Raw genomic sequence first — 15,784 nt, 5'->3', positions numbered from 1 at the left:
GAGAGAGAGAGAGGACATAACGAGGGATTCTCATTAATAAAAATTCATGTTGGCAATGTCATGAGTGTTGATTGTTGATTTTAGTATGTACTTGATATATAATGTTAGAACTTAGAAACATGTTGTTTACTTCTGGAATATGAAATCGACTTATTAACCTTCACATACGAGATTTGAAGCGGAAGAATAAGAACTTGTTACGAATTGAAAATAAAGATTAGGAAATGTGATGATTGAGATTCTTATATGGTTCTTACATAGCTCCTCTCATATAATTCGACCATCTATGTGCATGTTAAACTTCTTTTTTCTCATCTCCCATCACTTCTAAATTGATGTAGGATGAGAATGGACTAAATTTAGACAGAACAAAATAAAAGTCAAGAAGCGGTGAATAATAAAAAAGAATGATTTGAAGATCGGTAATTCTCGTGTGAAGGGGTTGCTAGCCGTTGGAATATTCAAGACAAATCTGATATGGAGTAACTTTTGACCAGAATGTTCGTTTGGAACACATAATATCTTTCTGGAATGGGAACGATGAGATCTATAAGACTCACTTTAGTGAGCCTTGTCAGATTAAGACCAAAAGACATCGTTTTATTAATCCGATTCGGCATTTAGTATTATTTTAGGTTTTTTTTAGTTTATTTTCTTTTAACCTATGGGATTTTAGGCTTAGTTGTTAGTTGCCCTACGATTTATTTTCCTATATAAGGAACTTTAATCGGTTGTAGTCGTCATCTTTGATATTAATAAACTTTTTGAGTTCTCTCAAATTCTTTCGATGGATTCCAGATTCTCTCGTGGATTCGAGAAAACCAGACTTGTGAATTCAAGTTGTTCAAGTTGTCGTTGGTGGATTCCAACATTTATATTTCCGTTGCATCATAAATTCGAAATTTTCCTATGAGCTATCACTCTTGATTTTACTATATCCAAATTAACAAATAAACTTTTAACTTGTTAAAACTACGTTCTCAAATTGATCCGCTACGACATACACTGCTTCACGAATTATGTCATGAAAACCATAACAGCTAGAGCATCCGAGTTCCCAAACTACAACCTTTCTGCTCTGCTGAGTTTGGTTCACGTTTTCTCCATCTTCTCTTGAAACGTACAACACAATTTCCAAAGGAACAAAAATTTAACGCAAAACCATTGCAGCACTGAAACTTTGCATATACACCACACAGTAGTAGCCAAATCCCAAAAATTTGGAGGCTAGTGAAAAAGCACACGCGGGCCTCGCTAGGGCTTAGGGCAAAGTGATATCATGCATCCATCGTCTTCATGTTGTTAACGTGGATCTTTTGGATTCTTGTACTTTTTTCTGGCTTTGGTTCTTATCCTTGCCATCCGAAACTGATAGGTTCAGAGAAAGAAAGGGCATGCGTTCTGCGATCGGTTGTTCTCCTCCGCAGAGTTGTTCTTCTTGTTCTTATTTCGGGTCTGTATATTAATCATAAGCTGGTGCCTGGTGGTGTTGTTAAGATCTGATCCACATCTGTTATGAGTCTTATCCCTAATTAGTTAATGAAAAGAACAGAGCCTTTCTGGCTTTTTGACTAACTTGAACGCCGAGGGACCCTTTTTAATTAGATATTAATCGAAAACGCACAAGCAAGCATACTGTATTTCACCATTTTGTGATGGAAATAAGTGAGAGACTTTGTGATAATATATATATATATATATATAAGGCTCTCTACGTTTATGATAATATATATATATATATATATATATATATATATATATATATATATAAAGGCTCTCACGTTTATGATAACCCAGCTTCAGTATCTGTCATATGATGGAATATATATATGTTAGGGTTACAATCTGTATGGATAAGATGGATTAATAGTTTTTAGGAGACTCCTAGATAAACCCAGATGTGTAATTTATAAGATGGATTAAGACATGCAGAGATATTCTGTTGCGATTAAGTACAAAATTACATTAGTTTTTTTTACGTTAATGATGAATTTATGTAGAACATTGGTCACTGTTTGTAATAAAATGCCTATTAGAAGCTCTAATAAATAAAATTACGATGCAATAAGCAGGCAAGCAGCACAAGAAAATGATATTGTAAGAGGTTTTTTTTTCTTGTCAACAAAATTTTAGTGCTTCTAATTTCATCTTGCATGCCAAGAAAAATAAAGACCTGAATTCAACGATGCACTGGTGGAAATTGTTGTATCCACACAGTAATATATATAGTTGGACAAGGAAGAAAGCGAATGACAAAATGAAAGAAAAAATATCGAAGGAAACAAACAAAGATAAGCAAGATAAGCAATTGTTATCCAGTAAAGTTGTATTTATATGGAAATTGAGATGGCCTTTTTCACAGAACCTGCCTAACCTGAAGACTAGAAATCTATGAGGTCAAATCCAACATGAGGATTTGGTAAAATCGTATTTGAGATGGAATTTATTAATTGGTTTTGGTCACCACCTCATTATCTCGTATAATGACATGACGAGATGTATGTGTCGGTATCTCATTTTCTCATATGTTCATGAGAGAGTTTTTGTTTTTGGGAAGTCAGTGAGACACCTATAACAGGTAATAGAGAGGTTAATATTAATTCCATATTTGATTCGATTTTATCATACTACCTTCTTCGTCTAGATTTATTTCCTTATTTTTCTTATGTTATATTAAGTTCCTATAATTTACTATGACCCGTAAAGTCGATGTTTCCATAAGGTACATAAAACAAATAAAATATACTTTAAAACGAGAGTGTTCATCATTCTCTTTGAAGTTCCTAATTCCTTAGTAGTAGGGTCACATTAGAGTGATTAGACTGAAAATTTAAGTAAAAAAGCTGATAAACATGGTAAAAACACATGGAATGAGTAAAAATTTTATCAATCAAGGTAAAATATGGAAGCAAGAAATGTGGGGAGAGTATGCCGCTCTCAAAATTGAAGAAGAGGTTCTCCGATTATGGGCTTTTTGTGATTGAATCAAAAATATAAAGGGCCAGAGAAAATTGAGGGTACGTTTCTAATATTTATTGTCATTTGTATGTCTTTAACCGCAACGACTCCCACCATCTCCTCTACCAACGCCGTTGCTTCCATTGTCGAAAAATGAAAGGTCACGTCTTACCTGATTGGGTTTGGGGACGACGAATGATAGAGCCTCATTCTTGGCTTTTGGAAATGAATGAAAGGGCTAGATTTATTAGGGTTGTCGTTGCCAAAGACATTAGAGCAGTGGAGCTGAATGGTTGCTGCCATGGTTTGAAAAAATTCATAACCAAGCAATTTTGGGTTTCTGGATTTATGAACTTCTGCTCTTGATCGAGAGCGAGAAAACTGAAGGAACTATCTCACCTCCGGTGCCACGGACGTAGACCTCGACAACCTTGGAGGGTTCGAGCTTGGGAGACATGTTCAGCTAGGTTTAGGGGAGATTAGTGTTTTTGAGCCGAGAAGATGAGCGCGTAGAATGCAACAGTATGTTAATGGTTTATGATGAGGAAACAATGTTCTGGCCTTATGGGGTTTTGAGTTTTCGCAAGCGAAAAGGTTTGTATGGTGTGGATTGTTCCACGTGGCACAAAATTGAACACACGTGCACCATGCGGCGATCCTCAGTGGTGCTAAACACCCCTGCTATATATGTCAATTCACTCTATTGTCCTATGTATGAGTCGGGCACTTTGTCCTTTACTTGTGGCCCCCTGAATCTTCATTATCAACTAATTTCCGATTACAAATTCAAACCATTGAAAACCTTGTCTGTAACACCGACATACAAATTTGGATCCAAAGAAATTTGACTCATTGTTTATGAGCTTTAAACTCGATCTCTTGTCCAAAACATTGATCGAATCACATAGAATGTTGTTTAAACGATATTGTTTTCGTGAAAGTGTTTGACGTAATATATCAACTAATTTATCGGAGAATTTGATACGAAACTACTTATTTGACATTAAAATGCGTTTAACCAATGTGTGTGAAATAATTTATAAGACTTTTGATCAACAACGTCAAACTTTCATCATCTTTTGATAATTGTCTCGATTTGTTATTGAACTCTAGATATTCATACAATGTATAACGTGTTCGATTGTGGCAAATACTAAGTAAATTTTTTCAAATAACACAACATGTACCTGCAATCATTGTTACGCGGAAGCGACCGACGGGCCCCGAGGGTCTCACATACATGAGTCAAATAATGCCAATTTTTCCCACTTTAGCCACCCAGTGGAGAAATGAGGTTTTACACAAAAGACCTCGACATTAATGTGTGTGGTATCATTCCTTATAACATAAGGATAACTTTTCTCGTTTCTGATGTGGGATTCCAAAAGGCTCTAATCTAAGCCACACTTTTTCAACAATCTCCACCTGACGTGATTCGAACCATCTCCAAATCTCACGATCCAAGTCTTAATAGCTCAACCGTGATCACAAGCATTAAATTTCAAATCATGTGATCTCAATCCAAACGAGAGCTCCACCAAATTGTAACTCGATCGTATGAGACACTAAGTCTCAAGCGTCACCTAGGCTCTGATACCACTTGTTACGCGGAAGCGGCCGACACGACGGGCCCCGAGGGTTTTACACACACGAGTCCAATAATGCCAATACTCCCCCCACTTTAGTCACCCGGTGGAGAAACGGGGTTTTACACAAAAGGCCTCGACATTAGTATGTGTAATATCATTCTTTATAACCCAAGGATAACTCTTCACATTTCTGATGTGGGATTTCAAAAGGCTCTAATCTAAGCCACATTTTTTCAACAATCATAACATATCGTCTGATAATAAGAAGCATTCAACAATGAATAATTTACAAAGAGTAACAACTTTACATAATGTCAGTAATTAACGTAAAATAACTACTTTATCAAAAGTTTGTCTCTTTATTGAATGACGGCATCGATATGTAATATGATCTTCTCACAACATAGTATGATGTGTGACTACAATAAAGTACAATCTAAACCGCTAGATAATGAATTAATTATTACACAACACACCGTCACACTGTTACATAGCATAACCTGGTCGCTACTCAACACGTGGTGTGAATTAGCACGTGTACCAAGCTCAGACCAACTATTATTAATGATTCTCATAAATCATAGTTATTTTCTGACACCATTATTTGTCAACTAATCAACCGTAATACGAACCAAAACTTATTAATTTGATAGCGTATATGAACACAATTGTCAACTAACTAATATAAAACATCTAACAATAAATCATTAACCAAATAAGTTGACAACACAACACAACACAACACAACGCTTTAAATTGATATGATAACGGTTTAACAGAAGAAATTACTTCTTGCAAAATACCTTAATTCGTGATCTGACACGACATAAAAAAGAAAAAGATAAAACAAAATAACACGTGTACATGCCAAAATATTACCTGTCAACATATAACAAACATCATATGTTCAGAAATTAAAATTTAGACATAGTAACGTATCGACCTAACTGATTAAATCATTTGATTCAATAATTATCCTAACTAACAAGACGATCACAACATGCATATTAGGCAAATCAAATTGAATCTAAGATTAATATATGAAACCAGTCCATAAATTATGCAACTTACATAACTTGTCACATGTTTTAACAATTTTTCTTCAATAACATAACTAACCAAACTGTGTAAAAATTCGCGTGATCGTTGTTTTGTCTTTAAGTTTCTAACTTTCAAATGCGAAATCATAGAAAGTAAAAAGGAACGGGGAGGGTAGGAGAAGACCCATCTCTATTTTGGTCCGACAAGATAAAAAGATAAGGCTACATAGGTTTGGTTCTCTCAACCTCTATAAACCATGTACCTCACGCCCCATTTTCGTGTCCAAAACAAAAGGGAAAAGAAAGTCAGAAAAATAGGGTTAAGTAGGGCAGGGTGGTTATTATCCACTAGAGGTACTCGTGGCAGTAATACATTGGAACATAAACAGAGGACCCACCTCTCCACGTGGCGGAAATCTGTAACACTCCAGGACAGGTTGAAGAACCAGAAACAGAGACGTAAAAAAGAACGAAAAAATAGAGGAAACAGAGGAGAGATCTTAGGCGAGACACGTGAGAAAAGAGAATCACAGTACGAGATTTTCAAGTCTGATTGAGAAAAATAATTAAAATGGAAAAATAAAAATAAAAGTTTGAATTGGGTAGGCGTCGTTTTTGGCTTATAAATTGGGTGGGAGCAACGGTTTCGTTTTTACTCGATGCCCTTTGATTTTTCACGTGTCCTTCCCTCTTGGCTCTCTGTTTTTCTTTTTGCTGTGTTTCTGTGTATCGACGTTTCGTTTTTGTTTTTGTTTTCCAGCGGACCCATTTCCAGGGGCCGTTTCATATTTATTAAGCTTCCTTCTCGTGACGGTGCTTTCTCTGCTTCTCTATATAAACCCACCTAAACACTGTTCAGGGCACAAAACACAGAGAGAGATACAGAGAGGTTTTGGGATTGTGAGGATTATCAGAGAGACAAAAAAACATGGAGGGAAGAAAGCCAGCTGAGTCGTCTTCTTCTTCTTCCTTCACTTCTGAGCTGTTCGGGTCCAAAGACTCGTCCTCCTCCTCTTCATCTGGGATTTTCGGAGCCATTTTCGCTCCTCCCTTGAACTCCCCGAAGGTATTGGTTTATGTTTTGGTGCATATTTTGATTGTAATGTTTGATTCTATTCAATTTGGTCGTGTGATTGATGTCCCCTGCATTCGAGGATTTGCAGAGGTTTGTTCTGTTATGTTTCCTTTTGGTAATGGGGTTTGAATCTTATGACTGTTTTGGATTGGATATAGGTGAAAACCATCGCCTTTGTTGGATTGTATTATTTGTTTTTGTTATTCTAAAATCTTCATGGGGTTTATCCATGTTTCCCTTCAAATCTAGTGAAGGTTCTCAATCATGGTATACAAGTGAATTTTCCCTTTTTTACTTCTTTTCTGAATTGTTAAAACAAGATTTGCAATGAGGGCTTGAATTATTTATGCAATGGTGGTGCATGTATGTTGTTTTTACCATTTCTGTGTGATTGTATACATTTGTTTATTTCATGTTGTACTAGATTCTGAGAAAGGTTTTTTTTGGCGTTGATCTAGGTGCTAAGCAGGGAATCACTGCGTTCTGAGCTCACAAGGAAAAAGTACACTGATCAGCCGTTGCACTTCAACTCAACACAGCCAGGTTTTTTGCATGGCTTTTCTAGCTTATTGTTACAAATCTGAATTCGGAAATATAATCTTTTACTAGGCCTGTCTTGCTCCCATTGTTTTGATTATAGAAGAGTATGTATTTAGTTCTTGATTTTTGTCAAATAGCTAGTGAGTTATACCTGGTCCTGTTTCAGTTTTGTAGATTCAGTAATGCTTGGCTTTATTTGTGTCTGTGATAATTCATGGTTTCTTTCTGTCTGCGCAGGTGATTACTCTAATGGCAAAGCAGTTGAGGGTCAGAGCACACAGATCAAGGACAGTTCACACTATTATGATCAGAGATCGCAACAACCATGTCATCTCAGTTCATCAATCTACTATGGTGGTCAAGACATCTATCATCAGCCCCAGAACAGCCAGGACTCTTATAACTCTACGGTGAGACTTGAGAGTTTCTTTCTTTTTTTTATTATCTTTTACCGCAGAAACAGTTCTCGACTATAGGCTGCTGCAAATACAGAAATTTCTCATCCAGTAATGCCGCAGAAATTCCATTGTGTCTAACTTGATGATTTGTTTTGTGTTTGCTTCAGTACAAGAAAGATGGGACCGACGATGATGGCACTGCTTGCAGAGGAAACTGGTGGCAAGGTAAGAACCGGTAATTGTTCATTGTGGTGATGCATGAACAAGCCTTTTCGGAATCAAGCTGTATTGTTCTGACATTTCCTTTTCTGCCAACTTTCTCCATTTGTAGGGTCTCTCTATTATTAAGAAGTCTCTCGCCATTCTCATCCAGGTAAATTTTCAACATTTATAGGAACTCTAGATCCAGATATCTTCTTCTTTGGCATCTGCTTTGTTACCCCTGGTTGTCTTTAAACTTGCCTGAACTACAAGTTTGGTGATTCTTTATAGAATCTGAGTCTCTGGTTTGGGATGTTTATTTCTTTTTTAACCGAAAGTTATTAGTTCTATTTCTGTCATTCTTTGGAGTAAAAAGTTCAATTCTATCTTTCTTTCTGAACGAATATTGCTTAATAAACATCAATACATCATTCATTAGCTTTGGTGATTAAACGCCGTGATAAACTCCTTCACATAAACACATGAATTTTGGTAAGAAAAGGAAAGATGCATGCTTAAGTAGTATGATGGATTCTGTCTTGAATAAAATCATTTCCTTCCTGCCAATAGAACTTTGTTCCATGTTTTGGTGTCTTTCCTAGTCTGAAGTTCATGTAACAAAATAGTTTTCTGTTTGCAAATATTCCTTGCAGGCAAATATTCCTTCCTATCTAAACATGATGAATTATGTCTTGAATAAATTCATTTCCTTCCTGCTAAGAGAACATTGTTCCATGTTTTGATGCCTTTCCTAGTTTGAAGTTTGATGTAACGAAATAGTTTTCTGTTTGAACTCCTTGCAGGCATAATAGGAAGTAGTTTAGTAGCAGCAGCAGATCGTTGTGGAAGCTGGTTTCTTTTCTTTCTCCTCGGTCACACAGCGATCCGTATGAAACCACAGTTTATATATGCATGCATCTTCTTTAGGGTCACTGTAAAGAAAGATGCAGTAGTACTGTTTCTCTCTTTCTCCCTCTCTAGCTCTGTCTCTAATGTAAAATGTTCCTTTTAGTATCCTCCATTTATCAACAACTACTATCATGTAATGTAGTTGGAGATTTGGATATGTAGTAACTACAGGTTATGCTTATCTTTGTAAGGTTGAACTTCTAATGTTAAGGCTTTTGGATGAATGGCTTTTCAACTCTCTTCCATTGCACTCTTCCATTTTAGTTTTACTACTGCGTCTGCATGCTTATCCCTACAGTTTCTTCTTCACCTCAAAGCTGAGGTCCCAAATTTGAAAGTGCCACGCACTACTAACTACCAAATCACTCTTCAAAGTCGGTGTGGCCCAGAATCCAAAATTATCTTGGCAACCTGTCGAGCTGCATGACCTCTAAACTGTCCTTTCAATTTTCTTATCCGACCTTGAGATTGTCAGTTGAGGTTATTCCCCTATCCATATATGACCTAGATAACCTACAGTTCAAACCAGTCCTTATCCCATGTCTGGTGGGATATTGCTTTCTGTGGTAGTTAGTTTCGGTCGTTAAAGGAAAGCATAGCAGGTGTGTCATGTGAGCAGCATAAGATTCAAAGTTGGGTCTGATTTTGATGTTACCATGAATCTTTGTCTGTAATGGTTCTTGTTGTCATCCATAGCTTTGCAATTCCAAGATCTTTTTTAAGCAACTAAATAGTGTGATTTTTTTAATGTGGTGCGTATTTTTTATTAAACTAATCTAACATGTTAGTAATGACTTCATACTTTAGAACGCTATAAAACACTTGTCAATTTTAGGTTTAGAGTACAAGATCAAGAGCAAATGAGATGTGTCAAAACTCAAAAGTAGGAGAGAACAATTATTCAAGCACACTGGAGAGTCCTCGTACTGAAATTCCATAATTTGTTATTTAAGATACAGTAAAATGATACAAGCTACTAGCTTTATTTGTCAAAGTACAAGGAGTAATCTATACTTGGTTACACTAGCTAGTAGCCAAGAGCTCCAATACATGGCCTTCTGCACCACTTCCTTTAAATCCAATCATGGAAGTGTATAAGCTGCAACATTAGCATTGTGTTAGTAGGGGGGTTCATTATTTTTGAGTATGAAAATTGACAGTGATAACATTACATGCATGTCACAACATCACAACATTATATGAGGTATAGTTACCTCCACACTTGTAGCCAACTGGGCGGTTGGCGAAGTTGCAGCGTTTAGGAATGGTAATGGCGACTTCAGGCTTCACACCGGAGCTCTTGGCAGTGTCGGAGAGCAGAACAGCGCAGAGACAGCTAGGGTTTGCTCCAATTCTCTTCACTTGCTTGCAACAACCATCAGAAACAGCAGCTTTTGCATCTTGTGCAGCCATTGCACAAGGGGCAAGGCTCATTGCCTCTTCATCTGGAGTCGACTTTCCACATGCGCTTGCCGCATCAACCACATGGAAGCTGATAACCACTGCAAGAAATCCCAGAATGCAAATGAACTTCATTGGTGTCTCCTATTTTTTTTTTTCTAGAATGCTCAAGTTTTAATACTCTGAATGATCCCACAATGTTGTTATGTTACAATGAGACAGGGTTTTTATAGCTGAATAGAAGCACATAAAATGTGGTTTCTCCAATCACCCACTGAGTAGTAATGGAGCTAGCACTAGAAGCAAGATCACTTTTGGGTGCAGAAACTGGTGTGAGGGGTTAGGTGTTTCATTTTACTCAATTTTGGGTTGGCATCTTCAATATAGATATCATTAAGGTGTAGCCATTAGTGACAGTGAAGAACCTGGAAGCTCTTATCTTATTCAGACACCTCACCTCAACTGCGCATAAATCTATTACCGACCATGGAAGGACCTCTTCCTTGTCGAAACGTGTAACCAACTGGCACACTAAATGGATCTTCCAGAACAAACCATTTTTGATCCACTAAACCAGAAAACTATGTTCTTGTAATCAAACTGAATGCGAGACAATTATGCGAGACAATTTGTAAGAGCTGCTTCCCTGCAGTTCATGCCTTCATGGAGCTGAATTCCATTAACTGGAAATTTGTTCTATTGAAATTTTAGTCCATTACTGAAGAGGTCGATCTATTTTATTATTGAAATCCAAGTCCATCTTCATGTAACGGAAAAACTCCAACGAATTTGTATACAGTTGGTGGTAAAAATAACAAAAGCGGGCATTTGGTCTAGTGGTATGATTCTCGCTTAGGGTGCGAGAGGTCCCGAGTTCAATTCTCGGAATGCCCCCTCAATTATTTTTTATATTTTTCCTACCTCCAGTACTCCCCCTCAATACCTGAGTGATACAGGGTCTTTCTTTTGTTAGATGATGAAGGGACTAAGAGTGTGCCTGTGTGAGACTCTGTGAGTGAGTGCATATATATAGTGAGGACTGAGGAGTGTAACCTAACATTATACGCTGGAAGGTCCATAGCTTTCTTAGATGCTAGATTCCACAATTATCTTAGACTACAACTTGGGTGCAGCCTCACGTCTTGAACGTGCTAGAAGGAAGGAGATGATCGAGATAAGGATATGGATGCAGAGAAGAACCGAGCTTTACAGCATGCATCAAATTTGATACTTGAATGCGATGAGATTTGGGATCACAGGTCACTTGTGATTTAAGTCTAGTTGCAAGTACAGGGGTGTGCAACCTAAATGGACATACAGATGCAGGGCTAGAGCTACACTTGAGCTTGCTGAGGGATCACGTCGCCAAAGATTAAATATTGAACACCGAGTTGCAAACCCAACTTGATGTAATCAAAATGCTCTAGTGATATCATGCACTGACTATCAGATCCACAGGCTGCATGAGAAAGCAACAGAACTTCATATACTCTGTCCAAAGTAGTAGTGTAGGAATTAGTTCTCTCTTTACAATCACTGCTTGACCCATGCCAGACAGTGACTCGGGAACAAACTCAAAACTGGAAATACAAGTAATGCACATTACAAATATGAACTTCTCAACTCAACACCATTACACACATCTTGTTCTAACAAGAGCCAACAACCTAAATGTGGATCCTTTCCTGTGTGTCTGAGTCCTGAGTCACCGGGCTGCTTGATGCGCTTGAAGACTCAAAAGAACCTCGTCGCATTTGAGATGCAAGAGTTGCTTGTATCGTGTCCGAGACTGAACCTGGTGACTCAGTCGAGTTGCTGTAGTTCTTTCCTTTTGTATCAATGCTAAGATAATCAGTCAGAACCTTCTTTACGCCTAATCCACGCTGAGGAGAAATCTTGGCATTGGTCATGAAAGGTGATTTTTCTACCCTGAGAGGGCTAGCTCGCTGTGCAGGTGAATAGTTTGGTGTGGCATAAGCTGTTTTATATGGAGTGCTTGAGATGGGCACTGATGAATATGGAATAGGAGTTGCCTTGTGTGAAATCACACTAACTTTGGAGATTGATGGGAATTGATCGGAGTGCATTGATGGGAACTGATCTGAATGCCTTGTCAAGTCATCTACATAAAGAAGATCATCAATGCGTGCCACGATGTTGAATGCCAGGCTCTCAAGAACCCTTGAATAGCTTTCCAAGATAGATTTCCCAACATCCTACCCAAATCCAAGTTGATTAATTAAGTAAGAAGAAAAGAATAATTGAAGGATTAAATCAGAAGGAAAATTTTAATAGGGACAAAGTTGGGAACCTTATTGTACTGTATCTTGCTCATATCAAGGGATGTCTGTGGAAGACCGGGGAACCGTTGCTTCAAACAAATTAAGAGACTTTCTGCTCTTTCTGCAAGTAACTCTCTTTTATCTGCATCAACCACCATCATTTCCTTAACCATTTCCCATGATGACTTTGAACTATTTCTGGTATTGTTATTTTTAGGTTTTGAGTTTGTCTTTTGGCGCCACAAGTAGATTGAGGACTCAACTCTGTTGGCAATCTCTATAGCTTGATGTTCAGAGGACAGATCAAGGCAATCGAGCAGACATTCAGCGGAGAATTGATCCGATGAAATGTATCGATAAATAACATCCCCCAAGGTTGCTCTTCCATTCTGAAACCAAGTAATAACATAAACTTAACAACCATGTCCAAGTAAGCACATATATTTGCCAAAAAAAATAAACTAAATAAGCCCATATAACTGGAATCTTGAGAATGTTTCAAACCTTTGGAAGAGCTTCCAGATATGATTCGGGGACTTCAATATCAGCTAAAGTGATACTATTGATCGCCATTGCAGCTTTAAGTATTTGATTTGTGCAATCACGCTTGTGCTGCAACTGCTTTCTTGTAGTTTCATGGAGTCCACCAGGAGGAACTCGGGGCACAGGAAGCCACCACTTCTCTTCTTGGCGCTGAAATGCTCTTCGGAAGGAGGTTGACCCATCAGCATCTGGAGCCAGAATTCCTTGGTCAACATACCAGAACTCTGTATCGTCAAAACCATTTAATATCTCCTGCAAGGATAGGCTAGCCAAATTCAGAATGGATTACATGAAACCGGATCTTTATAGAGTAAGACAAGTATTTGAGAAGCTTACGAGAAGCATGTTATCCAATTTGCGAAGGGCTGGGAGATTAACATAAAGATCCGAGCGGGGTCTGCAACTCATGACCTGAATTGAGGTGTAACAAGTCAAAACAACTTCAAAGAATTTAGTACCCCGAAATTAAGGTTTGTTGTTGGACACTTTATACTTGCCAATCAAAATATTATCACCAGTAATGAGCATAAAGTATAAACATGCATTATCATTTCAAAACAACCATTTTATGGTGTAGCAAAATTATAAACAATATATACATTACATTGCTACATTTTTATGCATATTAGAAGAAGGGAAGCAGAAGCTGATAAATTAAAATGTTCCTAATAATTCATGCTGGAATCAGATTGTACCTCCAATTTGCTTCCATCTGGAAATGTCTGCCAAGAAGGTATCAACTCCACAATGTGATCACTCACACAAAGAAGCCATTCCATCTCTCTCCGCCACATCAATTTCTTCTCCCGCGGTAGAGGTTCTAGTCTCCAAAGTTGCCCAAATAGGGTAGCTACAGAATTGAACAAATTATATAAACATTTAACCAACACTACAAGCTAGGATTTCAAGACATTGAGATGGTGCATTAAAAATTCCATACCACAAAGATTAGTAATGGCATTCGATATAGCCAATGCTGTAGAAACCCCATTTCCACAGCCTGACATATCTTCTCCAAGCAGCAATTTCGCAAACCTCTCCTTCATCAACTCAGTCTCTACAATCCCATAAACCAAAATCAAGCTCAATATCAAAACCAACAATATAACATGCAATTTATGTGCCTTAAGAAGTAGAGACAATACCTGATATTGTAGACCCTTGTTTCTGTAATTTCCTATCATCCAAATGGGTTTCAGTCCCATTCTCACTGGTACAATCTGGTGCCTCAGATTTCTGAACAGGCCAACCCAAGGAGGGTGGAGAAGATGACTCCTCAGAGCTACTGTGACTCTGCTCCTCATGCCCTGTAGTCTCAGATGTCAAAAAATCTGAACTTGAACAGCTATCACGACCCTTCTCCTCAATCTCAATCAACTCCCCAAAGGTCTCAACTTTACCCACAACTTCATCAAGCCCCTCACTTTTCTCAATCAGACCCTCCATTGCAGCTATCCCTTCTTCAACTGAATCACAAAATGCAGAGTTGTTCACTACCATAACATCATAACTCAGCCTCCCCAAGCAACAAGAGTTAGAGATTCGAGCTCTGGAATAAAGGCTTCTTATGTACTTGGACAAGCAAAACCCAAAAATGGAAAGTGGGTTCTGGGTGTTAGGTCCTCTGATCCTCACCAATGGCAGACAAAGCTTGAGCTGTTGGTGCTGGTTATGTAGATGGGCTCCTTCTCTTTCCTCTTGGTGAGTGAAAGATGCTTCCATGAGGCCTCAACCATGTCTGACAGTGAAAGGTAGCTGGTGAAATTATGAAGAAAATCTGGAAAAGATTGGTGCTTTATTTATATGAAGCGAAAATGTGAAGCTAGGAGCTGGTCATGATTAACTCAGACTTGCTCAAACACATGAACAGCGGCGAGAAACTGAGAGAGTGAGACCTATATTTGAACTTGGAAGAGCGTATTCTTGTCCTTTCCAAAATATTTAATCAAACAGTAAACTTTGAGTGACTCTCTCTCTCTCTCTGTTACTCTGCTAAGTCTGCTTTGCTTAAACAAGATTTCAAAAATGATGACGGGATTAATAATTCAAAGTAGGGTTTTGAATTATATGATAAGAAAAGTTATGGGAGTCGTGTAATCAACGGATCTAACTCAATGATGTCTCTACCAGTTTATCCTTGATTATGTTGTTTTTGGGTTCAAAGCTTTGAGAACAGTGTTGGTTCTGGTGTTAAGTACTGCTTTACCCTTCTCTTCCTAAATTTGCTGATCTTGTTCATTGATCACCATTACAGGAGCTTCAAATATTTTGTTTAATTAACTCCAGGATCCAATGCGAATATAGAGCAAAGAATGTCACTGATAATTGTTAGAAAAGTAAAACACAAGCATGGTATGAAGAGTTTATGTGCTAATCTGTCTTTCATATTTTTGGTCATTGAGATGTGGTCCGGGGTAATATAGTAAAATCAGTATGGTTTGGAGTTTGGAAGCAGAGACGAAGAATAAAGAATTCAGATTAGGGGTTAAACACACTTGGGAAACGCAAAACAAAGCTATGGTCATATGGTATTATTTTAAGCAAACTAACCATATCGAGTTGAAGTTATGAATGGTATGATCACTTAACATTTACTAAAACTAGTAGTACAAAATCACAAAGTCCATTTAATCAAATAAAAGAAATTACACTTCTTTTATACACTTTTGTAATCAAATTATAAGTCTGCTTAACATGCAAAAGTAATTATCAAAGTGTTACAAAAGTGTGTCAAATATGTTTTTATGAGCTAATTAGGATTTGAGTGTCATTTCTGCTTGCCTTTCAGCAATTTTTCTTTTCTTTGGGAACTTCAAAATGTGCTTAAACAAGGATTTTTGTTACAGTG

General features: G+C 37.6%; 3 protein-coding genes and 1 non-coding gene across 5 annotated transcripts; 2 read left to right on the top strand and 2 right to left on the bottom strand.

Moving 5' to 3' along the window:
- The first annotated feature begins 6,241 nt into the window (after positions 1-6,241).
- On the top strand, positions 6,242-8,938 carry LOC101305189. The gene is made up of 6 exons (XM_004302647.1): positions 6,242-6,653; positions 7,121-7,205; positions 7,440-7,612; positions 7,768-7,835; positions 7,932-7,973; positions 8,605-8,938. The coding sequence occupies exons 1-6, from the start codon at positions 6,516-6,518 to the stop codon at positions 8,618-8,620; spliced, it is 522 nt and encodes a 173-aa protein (XP_004302695.1). The 5' UTR covers positions 6,242-6,515; the 3' UTR covers positions 8,621-8,938.
- A 657-nt stretch (positions 8,939-9,595) lies between these two features.
- On the bottom strand, positions 9,596-10,313 carry LOC101304684. Of its 2 annotated transcripts, XM_004302646.1 has the most exons (2): positions 9,925-10,313; positions 9,596-9,809 (listed from the first exon to the last, which is right to left on the bottom strand). In XM_004302646.1, exons 1-2 carry the CDS (start codon positions 10,244-10,246, stop codon positions 9,793-9,795), a joined length of 339 nt encoding a protein of 112 aa, XP_004302694.1. In that variant the 5' UTR covers positions 10,247-10,313; the 3' UTR covers positions 9,596-9,792. The 2 variants fall into 2 exon arrangements, with proteins under 2 accessions (XP_004302694.1, XP_004302693.1); XM_004302645.1 differs by having other exon boundaries at positions 9,777-10,313.
- Positions 10,314-10,933: 620 nt separating this feature from the next.
- Positions 10,934-11,005, top strand: TRNAP-AGG. The gene has a single exon. It is a non-coding gene; the product is annotated as a tRNA-Pro (tRNA).
- Positions 11,006-11,576: 571 nt separating this feature from the next.
- LOC101304394 (rop guanine nucleotide exchange factor 1-like) lies at positions 11,577-14,689 on the bottom strand. The gene is made up of 7 exons (XM_004302644.1): positions 14,082-14,689; positions 13,877-13,993; positions 13,632-13,786; positions 13,273-13,347; positions 12,898-13,188; positions 12,423-12,782; positions 11,577-12,327 (listed from the first exon to the last, which is right to left on the bottom strand). The coding sequence occupies exons 1-7, from the start codon at positions 14,656-14,658 to the stop codon at positions 11,779-11,781; spliced, it is 2,124 nt and encodes a 707-aa protein (XP_004302692.1). The 5' UTR covers positions 14,659-14,689; the 3' UTR covers positions 11,577-11,778.
- Between the last annotated feature and the right edge of the window lie 1,095 nt (positions 14,690-15,784).

The sequence above is a fragment of the Fragaria vesca genome, linkage group LG6, assembly GCF_000184155.1.
Source record: "Fragaria vesca subsp. vesca linkage group LG6, FraVesHawaii_1.0, whole genome shotgun sequence".
Classification (NCBI taxonomy): Eukaryota; Viridiplantae; Streptophyta; class Magnoliopsida; order Rosales; family Rosaceae; genus Fragaria; species Fragaria vesca.
The sequence above is the reverse complement of the archived record's forward strand: the minus strand, read 5'-3'. Positions and strand labels throughout refer to the sequence as shown.